The sequence below is a fragment of a genome, unplaced genomic scaffold (assembly GCF_019419815.1).
Source record: "Pyrus x bretschneideri cultivar Hongxiangsu unplaced genomic scaffold, Pyrus_bretschneideri_v1 Contig4, whole genome shotgun sequence".
Classification (NCBI taxonomy): domain Eukaryota; kingdom Viridiplantae; phylum Streptophyta; class Magnoliopsida; order Rosales; family Rosaceae; genus Pyrus; species Pyrus x bretschneideri.
In genome coordinates this window covers 7,166,945-7,188,686 of record NW_025999723.1, presented here as the reverse complement: position 1 = coordinate 7,188,686, position 21,742 = coordinate 7,166,945, and the positions used below count along the sequence as shown (strand labels likewise).

Below are 21,742 nucleotides of genomic sequence, written 5' to 3'. Positions count from 1 at the left end.
TGGATCAACAATGAAAACATATTCACTCATTCTTACTGCATCAAACAAAGTAATCCTAAGGCACAGTATAGGTGAAACAAATTACTAAGTTGACAAAAGGAAGTAAATGTGCAATAATTTAATACAAGAGGAAATCTTCAAGTGCAAGTAAAAGAAAACAGCCTTTACTTTGGCTTTTGTTCCTTCCCCTTTTCTTTTCCCAGATACTCCCTAGTGGGAAATATAAACCTTAAATTAAGTGAGCATGTCAGCTAAAGATTTGATAGGATTAGAGCAAAAAAGAACAATTAAAGGTCTAATTGATGTTGTTGAGCACTATGGGTTAGCAGATACACATCTAACCACAAACCTTTTTCCCCACCCACATTTTAATGTTAACTGGGAAAAAGAAGGAAATGGTAGGGCTTGCAGACCAGCTGGATTGCTAGTTAGATCAGCACAAAAGCCACAAAGTTAGCATAAAAACTGAGGTATAGCATCCACAACCATTTTTGCCCAACAGAGATCAGTATGTAACAACATTTGTTATACCTCATTCTCGACTATCTTCCTCTTTAGGTAGAAGTTTTGATTTTCCGTTAGGTATCCACGGACACGGGCTTATATCATATTCAGAATTCAATGTCAATAGCATAAACTAAACTCTATCCTTGGTTGCGTAAGATTACATTTGTTCTTGGCTAAAATAGTTTAAGGGTCAACTGAGGCGGAAAATTATTGGTTATTTAGTTTGTTATTTTTTCGGCTTAATCTAAGAACGGGCTTTTGGAAGTTTTAGGATTTATCACTAGGCTATCCCTATAACCTGGAAGATTTGGATGTAGCTTAAGCTCATCGTAGAAGCTAATATTTGACATTTTCTCTTTTCGATCCTTGCATATCTTTTCTTGTGATAGCATAACAATTATACCATAAACATATGATATCCGCAAACAAGCAGATAAGACAATTGCTACTCTTCATCTAACTACACAAACATCGTAATAAATCCAAAACTCTGTATAATCAACAGAAAACTTCCACTACGAAACAAAGGTAAACTAAGCCCGCCATGTATGACCGTTACAGCTGACTATAATCTGTACTTAAAGGCAATGATTTTGTCAATGCATCACAAACAAACATCTTTTATCATTCTTTCTGGTATGCACATCCTACTGAAAACCAAAACATAACACACAAACCCGATGAGGAAGAATTTACATGTACTGCAGAGCTGTAACTTGTTCGAAAATCAAGTGCCTTAGTGCCTTGATTCATCGGCATCCATCTTTATGGGCAGCTGCGTTCATCCAGATGGATCTTGCCATTTCCTGAACACGAACAAATTCAATCATCGACATGAACACAAATATTCGTCCACACAATCAAAACACGTACACACGCGTACACAAACATGTACTAGACAAATATCAATATACGACTATACGTTATGTATGGAAGAATTAAGTCGACACATTCGCCACTTACCGGTAATTATGCAGGACACGAGTCACTTGACTGCAGCTTGATAACAATCTGCCACAAAATATATTCCAACTACCAAGCTATATCTCTCCCACAAAACATCAAAAGCTTACTCCTATATGCGTCTCTACAACTAAAAAGTTCAGAACTTCGCTTTCAGTAACATGTTGAAACAATTGCAGTCCATACAAATAATGCATCAAATTAATCACCTTATTTCGCTTTCAGTAACATGTCGAAATCAATTGCAATATAATCACCTTACTTCGCTTTCAGAATTAACCATAGAAATAAAAGAAAACTAACGAAAAGTCTAAAAAAAAACTTCTCTTTTAATGAAAAGTTATTTTTAAAGGTATAGTGAATAGTACCAGGAAAAAGTATAAATATGATTTTTCGTTAAAAATGAACAGTCCCGGAAGTGTTGTTAAACCTTCCAAATAATAATGCATCAAATTAATCACCTTAGTTCTCTCATTGCTTCCAATGCCCAACAAAGCCGACTAGAATCCTCCCAGCCAAATTCAATGCCTGAAAATTCTCACATTGCAATCAAACTCAAAACTTCCTAATCGCAAAACACAATTCAAAAACGCAGAAAACAAAAACAGGGTTACCTGCCGACAGTTTCTGAAACGCAGAATCCGAGCTGAGCTCCCTCTCCAACTCCAAAGCTGGTCCTGTTTTCAAAAACCCAGAATTTATCAGTGCGTTTTCGTTTTTAAGTTCAAATCATTCGGTTTTTCACCTTGGAAGCGTAGGATTTGGCTTCGGACAGAGCACTGAGGAGAGAAGCAGCTGCATTAGTAATAAAACCAGTGAGTGATTAGGAGATTAAGAATTAAGATTTGAATTAATGCGTTTTAAGCAAAATATTAGGGTTTTTTGGGTTTTGCTTGATGTTTGAACCTTTTGCGTCGCCATGGAGGAGTTCCAGACGAGGTTCGAGCTCGAGAACCAGGCGGTCGACCATGGTTTGGAGATGGGAAATTCGGGATATTTCGGGGGCAATTTGATCAATTGAAGAAATGCTAGCGCAGTCATAGGCTATGACTCATAGCCGAACTCCTTCTGGTCACAGCCTCGCCGTGCTTCGCGTGGATTCGAACCATTTCCGGCTGAGTTTGGAGGGAAGGAGCGATCAACCTTGAAACGACGCCGTAAAGCTGGCCTCTTTCTTCCGTTTACTGCACTGTTAACTTGAGGTAAAAAATCTGTATTTCCGTTTGACTGTTAATTTTTTCTCTCTTTATTTAGTTGAGAGATTGGTTGTTATAGGATAATTATAAACTCGTTACTCATTTGACTAAAATAGGAGAAAAATTATCATAATAGTACGGAGCATAACACGTAAAATGTTTCAAATGTCTCGACTGTCCTATATTTATTACTTAAAATTCATCCAATCGACAAACTTCAATTCAATTTCCTCCTCCAATTACAAAATTCGAATTGTCAATCGTGTCGTTTAACATGACAGATATACAAAAAATTGAAGATATTTAACGTGTTATGCTTCATAGCAATCGTGTCAGTTTTTCTGAATTTTCCTGTTTCAGCAAAAGAAATTTAGAATTATACCTGTTACAAGTGTTCTTAATACATGCATCAATATTGTTGAAAGTGCATAACATGTTCCGTTGGCAATAATAATACCGACACATCACGAATGACGTATCAACAATAAAAACGGGCTACGTAACAAAAACTAGTACTAGCTACTCGTGAAAAGTGAAAAAAAAACATAAAAGTTACTCGTCTTGACAAATATACATACAAGACAAGTGCAGTTTTTCCAAGTAAAAACCAAGCAGAGTATAAACTGAGGGCAGATAAATATATTGCTGTTATTCAACTCCAGGATCTTTCCTGGAGGTCACGGATATACCTAAACACCTCTGCACCAACTCAACATCCATTTTCGTAGTGTTTTTAGTCTCTACAATTCCTCTACGATGGTGCAAATTCTGTGCAAATTCAGATCAAAGGGCAAAAATTCGGTCGATTTCCGAATTGGAATAGTCAGAGGGCATCCATGAGTTGGAACCGCTCCTCCTCGTGTGCTTCTCCCTCTTCCTCATGGACCGTGTCCGCTTTGACTTCACCACGTAGTATGTCATGGTGCCGAGAACTGCCGCCATTATCATTCCCCCAACCACTGTTACAAGAATGGCGGCCCATCTGTGGTGCCGGCCAACCACTATGTAAGAGGAGGCTATGAATGCCACCGAAGTGCAGACTGAAGCCAGCCACATCAACTTGTTGATTATCACCACCACCCGTTTCTCTGCCTTTGTCTCGCCTCTGACCAAGGTAATTTGAACTACCACAACAGCCAAAGACGTAAAGAGGGCAATGGCGTTGAAAATGAAGAAGATTTTGAAAGGAAGGCCCTTCACTACCACGGCAGTCCCGTTATCAAGATCACCGCCGGGCACAGTAAAGATAGCGGCAAAGGCAACTGTTGCGAATAGAACAGCGACCACAGTGACTGAGTTAGTGGCGTTGTTGATTCCTTCCCTGTGGAGCTTTCTAAGTTCTTTGGAAATATTGTGAACGTTTTTATTGGTTTTCTTTGTTTGTTCAAGCTGGATATGGACATCGTTCTTGATCTGAGTCACAGTCTTTCTCAGTTCATCCCTTGGTTGGTTCAGTTCATTAGCCTTGACAGCACCATAGCGATAAAGGCAACCCCTTATTTCCGAGGCTTCTTCGGAAAGTGGAAGTGCATCAGCAATGTCAAGAGCCGTTTTTGTGTCTCTGTTCAGTGCATTAACATTGCTGTCTGGGAGGAGTAACAACTCATTCACTATCTGCAAAGAAAGACAGAATAATCAGTAATATAAATCTATAGCGGAGATATACAATCATGAAATAAAGAATCATGGCTACACTAGTTCAGCTCGAGCCAAAGATAAAACTAGTGCAGCAAAATGCAACAAAGGTCCCTAGAAACTGATGGGGGGTTTTTAGCCAACTTGATTTTTTTTGTTCACACCACACTAGAAAATAAGAACTCATAGTTCATTGCAACTATTTTTTACTGTGCAAATTAACTTAGATCAGAAAAGGAAATTGCTAAAGAAGAATAGTTCGTATCATAGCAACCATGTGCACGGATCAGATGTCCGGAGCAAGGATTTCTAAAATGGCAAAAGAATAAATCTATAACATTACACACTCTGGGAGGATAAATAAATTTTCATTACCTAGTACATACTAAAAGAAAATTACTCAAGGCATTGACTCACGATATTTGAGGGACTAAATCCGCCGTTACTATATCAAAAGAATTTGAATTCACAGCCATATATCAAACATCAGTCAAGACAAAGGTAAAGTGAGAACCCAGACATACCTCTGCTCGCTTTTTCCTGGTGGCAATATGTAATGCTGTGTTCCCAAATTTGTCTGGAAGCATTACAATTGCGGGGTCTGCCCCTAGAAGCAATTTCACCACCTCACAGTTTGTCCCCTTTACAGCCATATGCAATGCAGTTTGCCCTTTCTTGTCAGTTCTTCGTGCCAATTGTGGATCCTTTGTAAGCAATGCCCTTACAATCTCCGCATGCCCCTGTCTTGCAGCTAGATGCAATGCATTCTTCCCATTTGATCTAGAAATTTCCAACAAGGTAGAATCCTTCGACAGCAGTTCATCAACTACCGCTACATGCCCCTTATGAGCTGCGGATATAAGTGGGGTTGAATTTGCCGGGCCAATTGTTTTGCTTAGCCCAGGATCATGATCTAGGAGTACCTGGACAATGGCTGCAAGAAAAGTAGAGTATGAATGTAATGTCCAATGGCACAGAAGCATTCAAAACGAGTAAGCTGTAACTTTCATTTTACTCAGATAACAATCGGAAATCATTATTTGAGGATTGCCAAGGGACCAGGAAACAAGTGACTAGTAGAGGCATCAGCCGTTTTAGGAAATCCCCTGCATTAAATTCCTTGATCAACAGAAAAAAGGTATGGCAGTAAATGCAAGTCCTGATTAAGCAGAAAGCTTCAAAATACAACTAATTATTCATGATTTGTTTCACAACATGAGGCAATTCCTCTCACATAACTATCCATTTAATACTACCAGTGCAGCTTAACTAATACCATCAAAATCCCGAATGCTTCACTCTCTAAGAATCAATATCTCAAAAAACAGACAGCCTTCTGGTTAACGAGAAAATACCGAAAGCAGACAACACTTTTATGCAGCACATAATTGGACACACAATCAAGCAAAATGAATCATCTCTCAAATCATAAATCAAGAAGATCGAATACATTTTATTTCTTAGTTCGCATTATTAACAATTCAAAGAACAAGAGAAATGACATAGCCAGATCCCAACATCTCAAAGATGCAAACTTTTATCCTAAAATCCTCTTTCCATCTTTTACCAAATTCACAAACCACACAACTAAAATTAAAATTAGACTAAGAGATTCAAAATCCAAATTAGCACAAATTAGCACAAATGCTGAAGATCATTACCATGGTGTCCTTGACTTGCAGCAGCATGCAAGGGGTCGAACCCGGACCTGTTCTTCTTCGTAACGGTCTCCTTATTCGAATACTTCAACAGCTCCTTAACCACATCAAGGTGCCCTTTATCCGCCGCCGTGAACAAAGCCGTCTCTCCCAGCTCATTCACCTCATTCACCACCGCCGCGCGGACCTCAGCCACCTCCGTATCAAACTCCGCACCGCTTACGGTCCCCACCATCTGCGAATCGATATCGCCGAGAATCTTCTTTACGGCGGCTAGATCCGCGCGCTGAGCCGCCAAGTGAAGCTCCGTGTCGTTGTGCCGCCCCGTCACCTGCTTCACGTACTTCTTCTTCCCCGCCTGGTCAATCCTCTTTCCTGAGTTGGAAAGCACCAAAGCCGGCGCCGACGCCGTGGAAGATGGAGACGGCGAGGGCGAGTTGGAAAGCACCAAAGCCGGCGCTGATGCCGTGGAAGACGGAGACGAAGACGGCGATGGCTTCGCCAGAGGGTTTTGGCTCGGCTGTGCAGTCATCAGACCCTTCTCTAAATCCGTATCACCTCCTACAAGTTCAATCATAATCACAAATAATAGACAAATGATCAGAAACAATCAGAAACAAAACCTGTTTGGTTCAGAGGAAAGTGAAGGAGGCAACTTTCCGGGAAAATAAAAGATGGGTTTAATCAGAAATGATGAGATCAATTAAGCATGCGACGAAGGTAAGAAACAACTGACAAGTTGTTGATTGATGATGTTATTCTACTGGAGTATATTAATTTCTTTGTTTATTCAATTATTTTCAGAGCTGGTAGCTACAGAGAATCTTGTTTTATTTTTCTGAGGTATATTTTCCCGGAAAATAATCAAATCAGAGGAATTCAAAAGTAAAAATTTTAGAGAGAGAAAGTGTACCTTGCTCAATTGGGGACGCCATGAGAGAGAGAAAGAGAGAGTCTGAAAGTGGAGGCTGCTGGGTTGCAGAGGAGGAAAATTGGGGGAGTGAAAAGACGGAAAGGGGAAAGGATAGGAAGACAAAAAGATGAGGAGGACTGGGGAGGAAGGAGGGAGGAAATGGGAGTCGCGATTAGTGGTGGCTGTTTTGGAATTTTGCTTCCCCCAGTTTGCTACTCTCTCTCTCTCTCACTTTCCATGTCATCGCCTGAACAAACGAAATTAACCTAACTTTCACTCTGACTTGCATTTGCCGCGAACAATTACTTCTCTTTTTCTTTTAATCTTTGGACACCATTTTTTTTTTTTTTTTAAGAGAGAAAGGTAATTTCATAACAACATTTTTTTTAAGAGAGAAAAGTAATTTCATAACAGCACAAGATAATTACAAGAAAAGAGGCCCATCAACAATATGCATAGTCAAAATATGGCCCACCAAAGGAAACAAAAAGAAAAGCCCAAAAACAGACTTTTGAGCCCAACACAGAAAAAACATTGGAAGAACCTAGCAGCTTTTAACCAGCACCGCCTCCGGACAGTTGCTTTCTAGCCATTTGAAACCAGAGTCTCCTGCAATCAATAGAAATCAAAACGTGCAGAGCCCCAAAAAAGGCTGAAAGGAAGACTCCGAACTCCTTCAACGAGCACCACATTGTTTACCACCGCACATTGAAAGAAACCAGTCAGGGAAGGAGGTAGTGTAAACACCTGAGCTGAAGCTCTACACACTTTCCTGAAGAACCGTGAAAATTCGCGTTTTAACTACAAGAAATCGCAATGAAGAAAAGCGGGGGTAACAAACAAGATTGTGAGATCAATGTAGGATGGAATCGATTGCTAAGGAAAGAGAGTGGATTAGAGGTGGAAGGAAGTGGATAATGGAAGTAGGGGCTAAGCATAGTAAAAGCAGATGCAGAAGAGGTTAGAGGAAAGGGACGATTGAACCAAAAGACAGGGGAAAAAGAAGCTGCAAGAGAAGAAAAGAAAAAGGAAAAAGAAAAAGAAAAAGAAGAGGATTGCCACCAACCCTAGCCATAGCTAGGGCCGGCAACAAGGAAGAGAAAGACAAGAAGGGAGGGCACTCACACAATGGTGGGAAGACTTTCACAACGAGAGAAACACTCTCACCAAACAGAGAGAAAATGAAAACGTAGAAATGGTCTCTCTCAACTTTAACGCAATTGGAACAATGAGTTTTCAACTAAAAATTCATGATTATTGGTTCCTTAACTCATCAAAACGTGTATCTATGATCATTTTCGTCAACCCTATCAGAATTCTATCAAAATGAGTCATGTTAGAAGGATTATTGCAACAATTGGGTTAAAGTTAAGGGATCTTTGATCATATTGGGTTAAAATTGAGGGACCATTTCTCAATTTGGGTTAAAGTTGAGGGACCATTGCTACAATTTTTCTCATTTGGTTTTTTATATTTGCCTCTTGATTCAGCCTTACATGCGTGACACATGACTTATTTTGATGGACGTTCTAATAGAGTTGAGGAAAAAGACTATAGTTACACGTTTTGATGAGTTAAGGGACCAATGGTTACAGATTTTTAGTCTAGGGACCATTATTTCAATTGGGTTAAAATTGAGGGACAATTGTCTTTCATTTTTTACTTACTTGCAAAATTATAGTCGGCTACATGTACAAAAATAACTTAATTAACGCTCGTATCAAACAATGATCGTCTGCGAGCATAATGACTTCTTACATACAAAGAATAAAGCTTTTTTTTTTTTTTTTTTTTTTTTTTTTACAAGATTGAATTTTCTTTTGGTTTAAATTTTAAAGAAACACTAGTCGCTTGGTATCTCCGACTAAAGAGAGGTTTTATCATGACACATGGTTAGGATAACGAACTCTTTATGCACAAAAATTCAAATCTGCTTTCTCGTGAATAAGAATAGTAAATAATATTGTATTGTTACAAACAAAAAGAATGTTAATATTTAAATTTTATCTATGTAGTTTGAGTAAAGTTGTACAATAATTCATGTAATTCAAGTTGTCATGATGTAACTATTTGTAACATCCCACATCGCCCAGGGGAGTGATTCTTATATGTATATTTCCATCTCTATCTAGCACGAGGCCTTTTGGGAGCTCACTGGCTTCGGGTTCCGTAGGAACTCCGAAGTTAAGCGAGAAGGGGGCTAGAGCAATCCCATGATGGGTGACCCACTGGGAAGTTGCTCGTGAGTTCCCAAAAACAAAACCGTGAGGGAATGGTAAGCCCAAAGCGGACAATATCGTGCTACGGTGGTGGAGCAGGCCCGATAAGTGATCCGCCCTGGGTCGGGATGTGACACTACTAGCCTTCATGCACGCGCGTGAGCGCATGCAAAAGACATTTTTTTAAAATCATGGCATGCTACACGTGACTTAACACTTTTTAAATGTATTTATATGCTTAAATTGAAAAAAGTAAAGGCAAATATTTGAAGGAAATGAATAATCTTAGATCATACTAGAAGAAATCTCTCATAAACCAATTAAAACAGCTGAATCCACATAATAAAATCGACCTCTATTGAATATATATTAAAAATAAAGAAAATAATATTTAATAAACAACTGATTGAATCACATTATTCTAGCTCATTGTGAGGCTAAGCCCACCCTCTCCCCCTTAGTGTAGATAATATCGTTTGTTCAAAAGAAAAAGAAAAAAACAATTATTTGACAACTAATTTAATCACATTATTATCCGCTTGCGAAAAACCTTTTTTATAACCAGCATTACACGCCTCTTAAGATGTTTTGAACGTGTTTAAAAATAGAGAAAATAATATTTAATGAACAACTGATTGAATCACATTTTTTATAGTCTATTGTGAGGTACTAATTATTATAAAAAAAACAAATTGTACAAAAAAATTAATTATTAAAAAAACTATTAAAATGATGAAAATACCCTTGCCACATTTGATGCATTATTTTGGATTGCTTTTGAAGATTTTTGTTTGAGAGGAATTTTTGTTTAATTTTTTTGGTGAAGCTTGTGACACAAAAACACTGTTCATTGGACCTTGGCTTTATATAGAGAGATAGTAGCTTATTAGTTACCAATTCAAAGATACTGTGTCAATGATTGACTTAATTCAATACTTTTTGCATAGAACAAGCATGTGAGGCACATTTGAAAGTCTAAATCTTTTCTTCCCCAAAAGAAAAAGTCTAAATCTTTTTTCATATAAGTCGCTCATGTGCGGTTTTGTCTCGAAAAGTTAACAAATTCTTGTGTACGAATTGCAACAAATAGTAAAGTGTGATGATAAATCATGAACACCGAAATATTAAGATGAAAAATCCTAGTTTGTAATTTTATTTTTGTACTAAGTAGTCTGAAAAATCAACAGCTAGATTCATATAAAAATTTAATGAATCTTTACAACAGTTAAATCTTATATAAAACTCAAAGTAATGTTACGCTTACTATATATTTGTATCATCTATGTAATAGAAGTAAGATCCACCAACACATTATGATCTCATATCTATTAGAGGGATAATATAAATATATAATAAGAGTAGCATTTTTGAAGCTCATATCACTGATTAAGATGTAGCATTATAACCGGACCAAAAATTTTACTTTTACTACATATTTGCATCATCATTTCAATTATCTCTAATAGAAATGGGAGCTACATGTGTTAGTAAACTCTACCTTATAATGATTGTAAAAATGATGATACAAATATGTTGTAAGTGTAACATTACTCTAACTGGACCTATGGTTTGATCTGAAGCTAATAATGGGTTATGAATGGCAAGGGCTATAGATGCTTAACGCACCTGCAGAGTGGCGAATGTCTATGAGTCCATGACTTAAGAGGATAAGTGAATTTATTTCACACAAAGCAAAAAGTTAAAATATTTACCACTTAATACTACGGTTTAGTAGTATTCCTCTTCATTTGTAAGTGAGATGTCTTAGGTTCGATTTTCGTTAAAGATAAATTTGAATCCCATTATTGTTAATCTATTATGAGACAAAATTTATTTTCTTTTAATGTAGATAATATCGTTTATTAAAAAAAATTAGAATATTTGGATGTTCATATTTAAAGTGACTAAGGAAGCTTCACAGGCATTAGTAATAGTTGAGTTTGATTAATCAGTTTTGGCTTTTGCTAGACATTTTTCCATGGAATTTTTGGGTTTGTGGGTCTTTCATTTCCACACTTGTCTATTGCTTGTACGAGAGGCTCCTTTCTCGAACTTTTATGCATACTATAATTTTTCTGCAATAGTTGAAATTATATATTCTGACGAAAAATGAGCAGTCATGATTAAAACGAGGATATTTTATTTTATTTTTTTTTTATTAATCTAATAAATAAAAAGCCAAACTACTAGATTATTGAAGATAAACCCCATCCGCTTGTGAAAGCTCTTCAAGAGGTCATTTTACAATGTACTGGTACACCATTATGATAGTATTATGTGTCAATGAAATTTTTGTCCATGTGTCCTTATTTCATTGGCACATGATACTATGTGGCGGTCATGTGCTATGTAAGTTGTTCTTCAACAATGATATTTTAAGAAAATTTTATTATGTTTAAGTATATCTTATGTACTAGAAGTTTTGACAATATAACTTATACATAGAAAGCTTAATAAAAAGTTTGATGACTAAAAATTTCGATGTATAAAGAATCCAAAAGTATACTAGAATTAGAAATCTTGACTACTTAGGTGCGCTGCATTTTAACACCGTTTGATCAACCATGGACGCTTGATATTAGATTGAGAGAGAAAAAATTTCACGTAGAAACGGGTTAAATGATACTATGACTTTTAGGTTTAAAAAAAATCAAAGGGAAATATAGTGTTGCAATTTGATGCATTTCTACTTCCATATGGATTTTTGTCAAATGTGGTGCGTGACAAGCAAAAATTCTCGACATTTTACTCTACTAGGATGAGAGTGTTGAGCTTTTTGAGATAAACAAGAAGCTGCACAAACGTATGTAGTTTTGTTGGTAATAGTGTATGTTGATAGAATAATTGTTTTTAAGTACTCTAGTCGCAATAGATGACTAGAGTACATTATAAAAAGGGCTAGTGAATTTTGGTGGTGCCAATTTGCGACATAACATGATGTTTCAGAGGGTTATTTATATTAAATTCAAGAGTTTTGGCATTATTTGAGCAATTTTCCCAAAACCAAAATTAGGGTGTAAGTCACAAAGTCTTAAGTGTCTTTAAAATCCTAAAAGAACACAAACCAAAAGAATATTCATTTAGAAATGATGATGTTGAAGATTTCTTTACATCTTTATTAGAGGATTGGTTGATCGAGCTTCCTAAACCTCAGAGACCGGATGAGGGGGCTCAAGTAAGTGAGAGCATTCATCTCGCTGTGTGCAAGTCAAGTGTTGTGGAAACAGCTAAAGTAACGGAGTTGCATCACTCTCGTGCAAAATAAGAATTTACATCTCAATTAATTAGATAAACAACAGAAAATTCCACAATTTGTTAACTGAAATTTTAGGGTCACCCACAAAGGTGCAACCCTTAAAAAATAGGCGTATGCCACTTGTGGCGACAAGCACACGGTATTCTTTAGTAAAAGGCGAAAGAATAGTTCGCTTTGTACTCGACGCATGGCTCCGTGGGTTTGGCATCCGGATGCTGCTATCTTTTATACCCCTGGGCTAGCTGTTTCTTTTCCACTAGGCGGTGTGGGACTTACCAAAACCCATACCAGCGTTTTAGCCCCTACTCTTTGATGCCCAATGGCACCAAACCATCTTCCATGAGCAGATGACTTGTGCGATGACATACTTTAGATTTCTACTCTTTTGAACAATTTCCTACATCTTTCAAGCAACTAAAGCTCCATGAGTAAATTTCCAATTCCACCATGAAGAACCCATATTCCCCACCGAAACTCTTAATGGTTGAAGAAACCAATTTCAAGATTTTTTTACTGTATTATGGAGTTTTGAATCCTTAAATCCTTAGTTAAAGATACAACTACAAGATCTAAACGGTTAAAAACTATCGAATATATGATACTCCAGAGTACTGTAGAATTTTCGACCATTTCCAATTCTCGACCATGACCATAACTCTTAGTTTGGTAGTTACCTTTGTCAATGTCTTGCCTTATATGAAATTAGCCTTTGGCTTCTTATGAGAACAGTGTCATTCCCCGATGTTCACAAACTAACTAGTAGGTGTCATCAATTTTAGATCTCAGTTCTCCAAAGCTTGTTAATCATATAGTGGCTCTTTGCTTTTACGTTTTTTTTTTTGTTTTTAATCCATAACATGTTCGTACAAAAATTTTATGACACATGAAGTCGCATTAATATATATATATATATTTTTTGGAGAGAAAGGTAATTTCATACCAACACAAGATAATTACAAGAGAAGAGGCGCAACAACAATATGCATAGTCAAAATATGGCCCACCAAAGGAAACAAAAAGAAAAGCCCAAAAACAGACTTTTGAGCCCAACACAGAAAAAACATTGGAAGAACCTAGCAGCTTTTAACCAGTGCCAGGACCGTTGCTTTCTAGCCATTTGAAACCAGAGTCTCCTGCAATCAATAGAAATCAAAACATGCAGAGCCCCAAAAAAGGCTAAAAGGAAGACTCCGAACTCCTTCGATGAGCACCACATCATTTACCATCGCACATTGAAAGAAACCAATCAGGGAAGGAGGTAGTGTAAACACCTGAGTTGAAGCTCTACACACTTTCCTGAAGAACCGTGAAAAATCGCTTTTTAACTACAAGAAATCGCAATGAAGAAAAGCGGGTAACAAACAAGATTGCGAGATCGATGTAGGATGGAATCGATTGCTAAGGAAAGGGAGTGGATTAGAGGTGGAAGAAAGTGGATAATGGAAGTAGGGGCTAAGCACAATAAAAGCAGATGCATAATAGGTTGGAGGAAAGGGACGATTAAACCAAAAGACAGGGGAAAAAGAAGCTACAAGAGAAGAAAAGAAAAAGGAAAAAGAAAAAGCAAGAGAAGAGGATTGCCACCAACCCTAGCCATAGCTAGGGCCAGCAACAAGGAGGAGAAAAACAAGAAGGGAGGACTCTCACAATGAGAGAAACACTTTCACCAAACAGAGAGAAAATGAAAAGAAAAAAAAAAAAAAAAACGTAGAAATGGTCTCTCAACTTTAACGCAATTGGAACAATGAGCGTTCAACTAAAAATTCATAATCATTGGTCCTTTAACTCATCAAAACATGTATTTATAATCATTTTCGTCAATCCCATCAAAATTTCATCAAAATGAGTCATGTTAGAAGGATTATTGCAACAATTGGGTTAAAGTTGAGGGATCTTTGATCTTATTGGGTTAAAATTGAAGGATCATTTCTTTATTTGGGTTAAAATTGAGGGACCATTGCTACAATTTTTCCCATTTGGTTTTTCATATTTGCCTATTGATTCAGCCTTACATGCATGACACATGACTCATTTTGATGGACGTTCTAATAGAGTTGAGGAAAAAGATCATAGTTGCACGTTTTGACGAGTTAAGGGACCAATGGTTACAGATTTTTAGTCTAGGGACCATTATTTCAATTGGGTTAAAATTGAGGGACAATTGCTACAATTTTTTTTTCACTTTTTACTTGCAAAATTATAGTCAGCTACATGTACAAAAATAACTTAATTAATGCTCGTATCAAACAACGATCGTCTGCGAGAACAATGACTTCTTACATACAAAGAATCAAGTTTATTTATTTATTTATTTTTAAAGATTGAATTTTCTTTTGGTTTAAATTTTAAAGAAACACTAGTCACTTGGTATCTCCGATTAAAGAGAGGTTTTATCATGACACTTGGTTAGGATAACGAACTCTTTATGCACAAAAATTCAAATTTGCTTTCTCGTGAATAAGAATAGTAAATAATATTGCATTGTTACAAACAAAAAGAATGTTAATATTTAAATTTTAGGGTAAAATACTGTTTACTACCCTCATGTTTCATGGTTTTCAACATTTAGTGCATCAAGTTTTTTTTCGTCCCAGAGTCATACCTAAAGTGTAAAATTTGGGACAGTCTTAATACATCCGTTAGTCAAACTGTTAAGTCTCTCGTTAACTGTGACGTGACGCCCATGTGAACAATGAATGGGCACCATGTGTCATTCACGTGGAAATTAAAAATAAATTATTTATAAAATTTAAAAATAAAAAATATATATATAATAAAATAAAATAAAATTAAAAATAAATAAAATAAAAAACCTTCATCTTCCCCAAATCCCACCCAATCCCACCCGTGCCCACCCTCCCATCACCCACCTCTTCGTCTTCACCGCACCTTCTCCCTCCCTTCCCTATTCTGCAACCCTACTCCTTCCCTCCCTTCTTTCTTCTACACCTGCACCACCACCCTCCCTTCTCTACTCTGCAACCCGTACCCACCCTCCCCCCACACCCAACCCTTCTCCCCCCGTGCCCCCAACCCAGAACAAGAACCTAGAAGAAGAAGAAGGAAAAAAAAAAACCCAGTTCGTCATTTCTAGATTAATGGAGATCTACCACAGAATCAGTCCAAAAATCATCTCAAACTCAAACTCCCCATCTCAAAGTATTTTCGAAATTCACCCACACTGAAAATCCCAAAAATATGGAGTTCATGGTCTGGGTTTGCGTTCGCGGTAGCAGGGTGGGGGAGGGGACGAACTGGGTTTGGGCTGCTATTTTTTTTTCTTCTTCTTCCTTCATTCTTCTTCTTCTTCTTCTGTAGATTCGGTTTTTCTCTTTTTTTTTTTCTTCTTCTTCTGGGTTGGGGACCGCCGGGGGAGGGGAAGGCTTCTTCCTCCTTCTTCTTCTTCTTCTGGGTTGCAGATTCGGTTTTTCTTCTTCTTCTTCGGTTTTTTTTTTTTCCTCCTTCCTCTTTAGTTTTTCCTTTTTTTTTTTTTTTTTGGGTTCTTCCTCCTCCTTCTTCTTCTTAGGGTTTTTTTATTTTATTTTATTTTTTTTTATGTTCTTCCTTCTTCTTTGGTTTTTTTTATTTTTTATTTTTTATTCTTCCTCCTTCTTCTTCTTCATCTTCTGTGGGTTGGGGGCGGGGAGAGAAGGGAAGGTTTTTTTTAATTTAATTAATTATTTTAATATTTTTAATGACACGTGGTGCCCAATCATTGTCCACGTGGTGCCACGTCATCACTTAACGGGAGAATTAACAGTTTGACTAATGGATGTATGAGACTGTCCCAAAATTAATACTTTAGGTATGACTCTGGGACGAAAAAAACTTGATGTACTAAATGTTGAAAACCACGAAATATGAGGGTAGTAAACAGTCTTTTACCCTAAATTTTATCTATGTAGTTTGAGTAAAGTTGTACAATAATTCATGTAATTCAAGTTGTCATGATGTAACTACCAGCCTTCATGCACGCATGTGAGTGCATGCAAAATATATTTTTTTGAATCATGGCATGCTACACGTGACTTACACTTTTTAAATGTATTTATATGCTTAAATTGACAAAAAGAAAGACAAATATTTGAAGGAAATGAATAATCTTAGATCATACAAGAAGAAACCCCTCATAAACCAATTAAAGCAGTTGAATCCACATAATAAAATCGACCTCTATTGAATTTATATTAAGAATAAAGAAAATAATATTTAATAAACAACTGATTGAATCACATTATTCTAGCTTATTGTGAGGCTAAGCCTACCTCATTCCCCTTAGTGTAGATAATATCGTTTGTTCAAAAGAAAAGAAAAAACAATCATTTGACAACTAATTTAATCACATTATTATCAGAATGCAAAAAACTTTTTTTATAACCGGCATTACACGCCTCTTAAGATGTTTTGAACGTGTTTAAAAATAGAGAAAATAATATTTAATGAATAACTGATTGATTCACATTATTTCTAGTCTATTGTGAGGTACTAATTATTAAAAAAAAATGTACAAAAAAATTAATTATTAAAAAAACACTATTAAAATGATGAAAATACCTCTGCCACATTTGATGCATTATTTTGGATTGCTTTTGAAGTTTTTTGTTTGAAAGGTGTTTTTGTCTAATTTTTTTGATGAAGTTTGTGACACCAAAAAACACTGTTCATTGGACCTTGGCTTTATATAGAAAGAGAGTAGCTTATTAGTTACCAATTCAAAGATACTGTGTCAATGATTGACTTAATTCAATACTTTTTACATAGAACAAGCATGTGAGGCACTTTTGAAAGTCTAAATCTTTTCTTCCCCAAAAGAAAAAGTCTAAATCTTTTTTCATACAAGTCGCTCATGTGCGGTTTTGTCTCGAAAAGTTAACAAATTATTGTGTACGAATTGCAACAAATAGTAAAGTGTGATGATAAATCATGAACACCGAAATATTAAGATGAAAAATCCTAGTTTGTAATTTTATTTTTGTACTAAGTAGTCTAAAAAATCAACAGCTAGATTTATATAAAAATTTAATGAATCTTTACAACAGTTAAATCTTATATAAAACTCAAAGTAATGTTACGCTTACTATATATTTGTATCATCTATGTAATAGAAGTAGGATCCACCAACATATTATGATCTCATATCTATTAGAGGGATGATATAAATATATAATAAGAGTAGCATTTTTGAAGCTCATATCATTGATTAAGATGTAGCACTATAATCAGACCAAATTTTTTACTTTTACTACATATTTGCACCATCATTTCGATTATCTCTAATAGAGATGAGAGCCACATGTGTTAGTGAGTTCTACCTTATAATGATACAAATATATTGTAAGTGTAACATTACTCTAACTGGACCTATGGTTTGATCTGAAGCTAATAATGGGTTATGAATGGCAAAGGGCTTTAGATGCTTAACGCACTTGCAGAGTGGCAAATGTGTATGAGTCCATGACTTAAGAGGATATGTGAATTTATTTCACACAAAGCGAAAAGTTAAAATATTTATCACTTAGTACTACGGTTTAGTAATATATCTCTTCCTTTGCAAGTAAGAGGTCTTAGGTTCGATTTTCGTCAAAGATAAATTTGAACCATATTATTACTAGTCCATTATGAAGCGAAGTTCATTCTCCCTTAACGTAGATAATATCATTTATTAAAAACAAATTAGAATATTTGGATATTAATATTTGAAGTGACTAAGGAAGCTTCACAGACATTAGTAATAGTTGAGTTTGATTAATAGTTTGGACAATGATTGTCTGCCCTTTCACTTTCGGTGCCCTCCCGTGCCTTTCTGTTTGTGTGGTCACAATTAAACCACGTCAATATTTTATATTGCTATTCATTTTTGTCTTATTATCTCTATAAAAAAAAAACAATATAAAATGTTGACGTGGCTTAACCGTGACCACACAAAACATGAGGGCACGAGAGGTCACCGGAAGTAGGAGCGCAGACAATCCTTGTCCAATCAGTTTTGGCTTTTGCTAGACATTTTTCCATGGAATTTTTGGTTTGTGGGTCTTTCATTTCCACACTTGTCTATTGCTTGTACAAGAGGCTCCTTTCTCGAACTTATATGCATACTTTAATTTTTCTACAATATTTCAAATTATATGTTCTTACGAAAAATGAGCAGCCATGATTAAAATGAGGAAATATTATTTTCTTTTTTTTATTAATCCAATATATAAAAAGTCAAACTACTAGATTATTGAAGATAAACCCTATCCGCTTGTGAAAGCTCTTCAAGAGGTAATTTTACAATGTACTGGTACACCACTATGGTAGTGTTATGTTTCAATGAAATTTTTGTCCATGTGTCCTTATTTCATTGGCCCATGACACTATGTGGCGGTCATGTGTTATGCAAGTTGTTCTTCAACGATGATATTTTATGAAAATTTTATTATGTTTAAGTATATCTTATGTACTGGAAGTTTTGACAATATAACTTATTCATAGAAAGATTAATAAAAAGTTTGACGACTAAAAATCTCAATGTATAAAGAATCCAAAAGTATACTAGAATTAGAAATCTTGACTACTTAGGTGCGCTGTGTTTTAACACCGTTCGATCAACCATGGACGCTTGAGATTAGATTGAGAAAGAAAAAATTTCACGTAGAAATGGGTTAAATGATACTATGATTTTTAGGTTTAAAAAAAAAAAATCAAAGGGAAATATAGTGTTGCAATTGGACGCATTTCTACTTCCATATGGATTTTTGTCAAATGTGGTGCTAGACAAGCAAAAATTCTCGACATTTTACTCTACTAGGATGAGAGTGTTGAGCTTTTTGAGATAAACAAGAAGCTGCATAAATGTATGTAGTTTTGTTGGTAATAGTGTATGTCGATAGAAGAATTGTTTTTTAGTACTCTAGTCGCAATAGATGACTAGAGTACATTATAAAAAGGGCTAGTGAATTTTGGTGGTGCCAATTTGTGACATAACATGATGTTTCAGATAATTATTTATATTAAATTCAAGAGTTTTGGCATTATTTGAGCAACTTTCCCAAAACCAAAATTACGGTGTAAGTCACAAAGTCTGAAGTGTCTTTAAAATCCTAAAAGAACACAAACCAAAAGAATATTCATTTAGAAATGATGATGTTGAAGATTTCTTCAAATCTTTATTAGAGGAAGGGTTGATCGAGCTTCCTAAACCTCAGAGACCGGATGAGGTGGGATGAGTATGGGGCTCAAGTAAGTGAGACATTCAGCCCGCTGAGTGTAAGTCAAGTGTCGTGGAGACAGCTAAAGTAACGGAGTTTCATCACTCTCGTGCAAAACAAGAATTTACATCTCAATCAATTAGATAAAACAATAGAAAATTCCACAATTTGTTAACTGAAATTTTAGGGTCACCCACAGAGGTGCAACCCTTAAAAAATAAGCGTATGCCACTTAGGACGACATGCACACGGTATTCTTTAGTAAAAGGCGAAAGAATAGTTCGCTTTGTGCTCGACGCATGGCTCCGTGGTTTTGACATCCGGATGCTGCTGTCTTTTATACCCCCAGGCTGGCTGTTTCTTTTCCACTAGGCGGTGTGGGACTTACCAAAACCCATACCAGCGTTTCAGCCCCCACTCTTTGATGCCCAATGGCACCAAACCATCTTCCATGAGCAGATGACTTGTGCGATGACATTCTTTAGATTTCGGCTCTTTTGAACAATTTCCAACATCTTTCAAGCAACTAAAGCTCCATGAGTAAATTTCCAATTCCACCATGAAGAACCCATATTCCCCACCGAAACTCTTAATGGTTGAAGAAACCAATTTCAAGATTTTTTTACTATATTCTGGAGTTTTGAATCCTTAAATCCTTAGTTAAAGATACAACTACAAAATCTAAACGGTTAAAAACTATCGAATATACAATACTCCAAAGTACTGTAGAATTTTCGACCATTTCCAATTCCCGACCAGGACCATAACTCTGAGCTTGGTAGTTACCTTTGTCAATGTCTTACCTTATATGAAATTAGCCTTTGGCTTCTTATGAGAACAGTGTCATTCCCCGATGTTCACAAACTGTGTGTTCTACTAGTAGGTGTCATCAATTTCAGATCTCAGTTCTCCTTGTTAATCATATAGTGGCTCATTGCTTTTACATTTTTTTTTGTTTTTAATCCATAACATGTTCGTACAAAAATTTTACGACACATGAAGTCGCATTAAATTTTTGTTTTTATACAAGCGATAGTGTGGAAAGTTACATAATATGCTTGGGTTATTTCTTGTTACAATTTCTCTCAATTTTATGTGTCTTACAATATCTCTCATCGGAATTTAGTTTATAACTTTTCTTAGCTTTTTGGGACTATAATTTATTTTTTTCAATCTACGAAAGTAAAAAATTTCCTCAACTTATATGATTTATTCTTCAACTTACGTAATTTATGTGACTGATTCTTTCTAGGGATATCATCTGAGCCAATCAAAGTTAACGGGATTTAAATTTTTTTTTTTTTAACAAACGATCTTATCCACACTAAGGGATGGGAGAGTGGGCTAAGCCTCACAATGAGCTAGCAATAATGTGGTTCAAATTCGCTTTTGGCGACAATCGAATCTAAAATCTCTCACTTGAAGAGAAATACTACTAAACCGTAGTACGAAGTGGCAATCAACAAATTTTAACCTTAGCCACACATGGCACTATGCATTTTAGGGCATCTCTACTGAGAGACGCAAAATCCTTTACAATGAAAATTTTACATTTAAGGTTAGCCAGATAGTTCTATGTATAAAATTTCATCTTGACCGGAAAATATAAACAAAGTTGCAGTTTCGCATTTATTTTTAATCTTTGGATGTGAGCCCCTCCAAACAAAAAGATAAAATTAAATGGATCCCGAGTTTACATCTCCAGTTGGTGTACTTATACGTCTTAGGAAAATGTAAAAAGTTTCTTTACATTTCAGATTTGCTTCTCTCTATTCAAAATACTCATACATTATTATTTAGGAGTATCGAATAAAAAGAATATATACTACAATTTTAAAGGCACCAAAAAGAGAGAGAGCATCGTCGCTGGATCCTATTTGTGAGAATACTGTGGATCTCCTACATCGTACGGTTAGTTTTTGTCAGATAATATTTATATTTAATTTTAAATAAAAAAGTTTACAATGATTTCTGACCGCATAATATACGATAAATTAATGTAATTTGAGAATCTTCAAAATCCTCCAACGAAGATCCTCAATTCCCAAAAAAGTAGTACTCTCATGCCACTTTTTAGTGCAACAAGACAAACATTTATCGGTCAATGGATGATGCAATTTATTTATTTATTTTTTATTTTTAGACCCATGCTAGACTACACATTAGGCTGAAAGAGCTTCGGTGGTAAAAATTATGACACATTGG

The 21,742-nt window shown here is 35.9% G+C and overlaps 1 protein-coding gene and 2 non-coding genes across 3 annotated transcripts; all 3 read right to left on the bottom strand.

Annotated features, from left to right (window-relative positions):
- Positions 1-3,283: 3,283 nt before the first annotated feature.
- LOC103928580 (ankyrin repeat-containing protein ITN1-like) lies at positions 3,284-7,035 on the bottom strand. The gene is made up of 4 exons (XM_009337648.3): positions 6,873-7,035; positions 5,963-6,520; positions 4,826-5,235; positions 3,284-4,280 (listed from the first exon to the last, which is right to left on the bottom strand). Exons 1-4 carry the CDS (start codon positions 6,892-6,894, stop codon positions 3,450-3,452), a joined length of 1,821 nt encoding a protein of 606 aa, XP_009335923.2. The 5' UTR covers positions 6,895-7,035; the 3' UTR covers positions 3,284-3,449.
- A 5,387-nt stretch (positions 7,036-12,422) lies between these two features.
- LOC125469006 lies at positions 12,423-12,541 on the bottom strand. Its single transcript, XR_007251334.1, has one exon. It is a non-coding gene; the product is annotated as a U5 spliceosomal RNA (small nuclear RNA).
- Positions 12,542-19,724: 7,183 nt separating this feature from the next.
- LOC125469009 lies at positions 19,725-19,842 on the bottom strand. The gene has a single exon (XR_007251335.1). It is a non-coding gene; the product is annotated as a U5 spliceosomal RNA (small nuclear RNA).
- Between the last annotated feature and the right edge of the window lie 1,900 nt (positions 19,843-21,742).

Excerpts from the sequence above, each read along its gene's own strand:
- LOC103928580 (XM_009337648.3), bottom strand. The coding sequence starts at position 6,894 with ATGGCGTCCCCAATTGAGCAAG. Across the intron at positions 6,521-6,872 it reads GGCGTCCCCAATTGAGCAAG|GAGGTGATACGGATTTAGAG; the intron begins GTACACTTTCTC and ends TTGAACTTGTAG. Across the intron at positions 4,281-4,825 it reads CCAGGAAAAAGCGAGCAGAG|ATAGTGAATGAGTTGTTACT; the intron begins GTATGTCTGGGT and ends CTTTCTTTGCAG.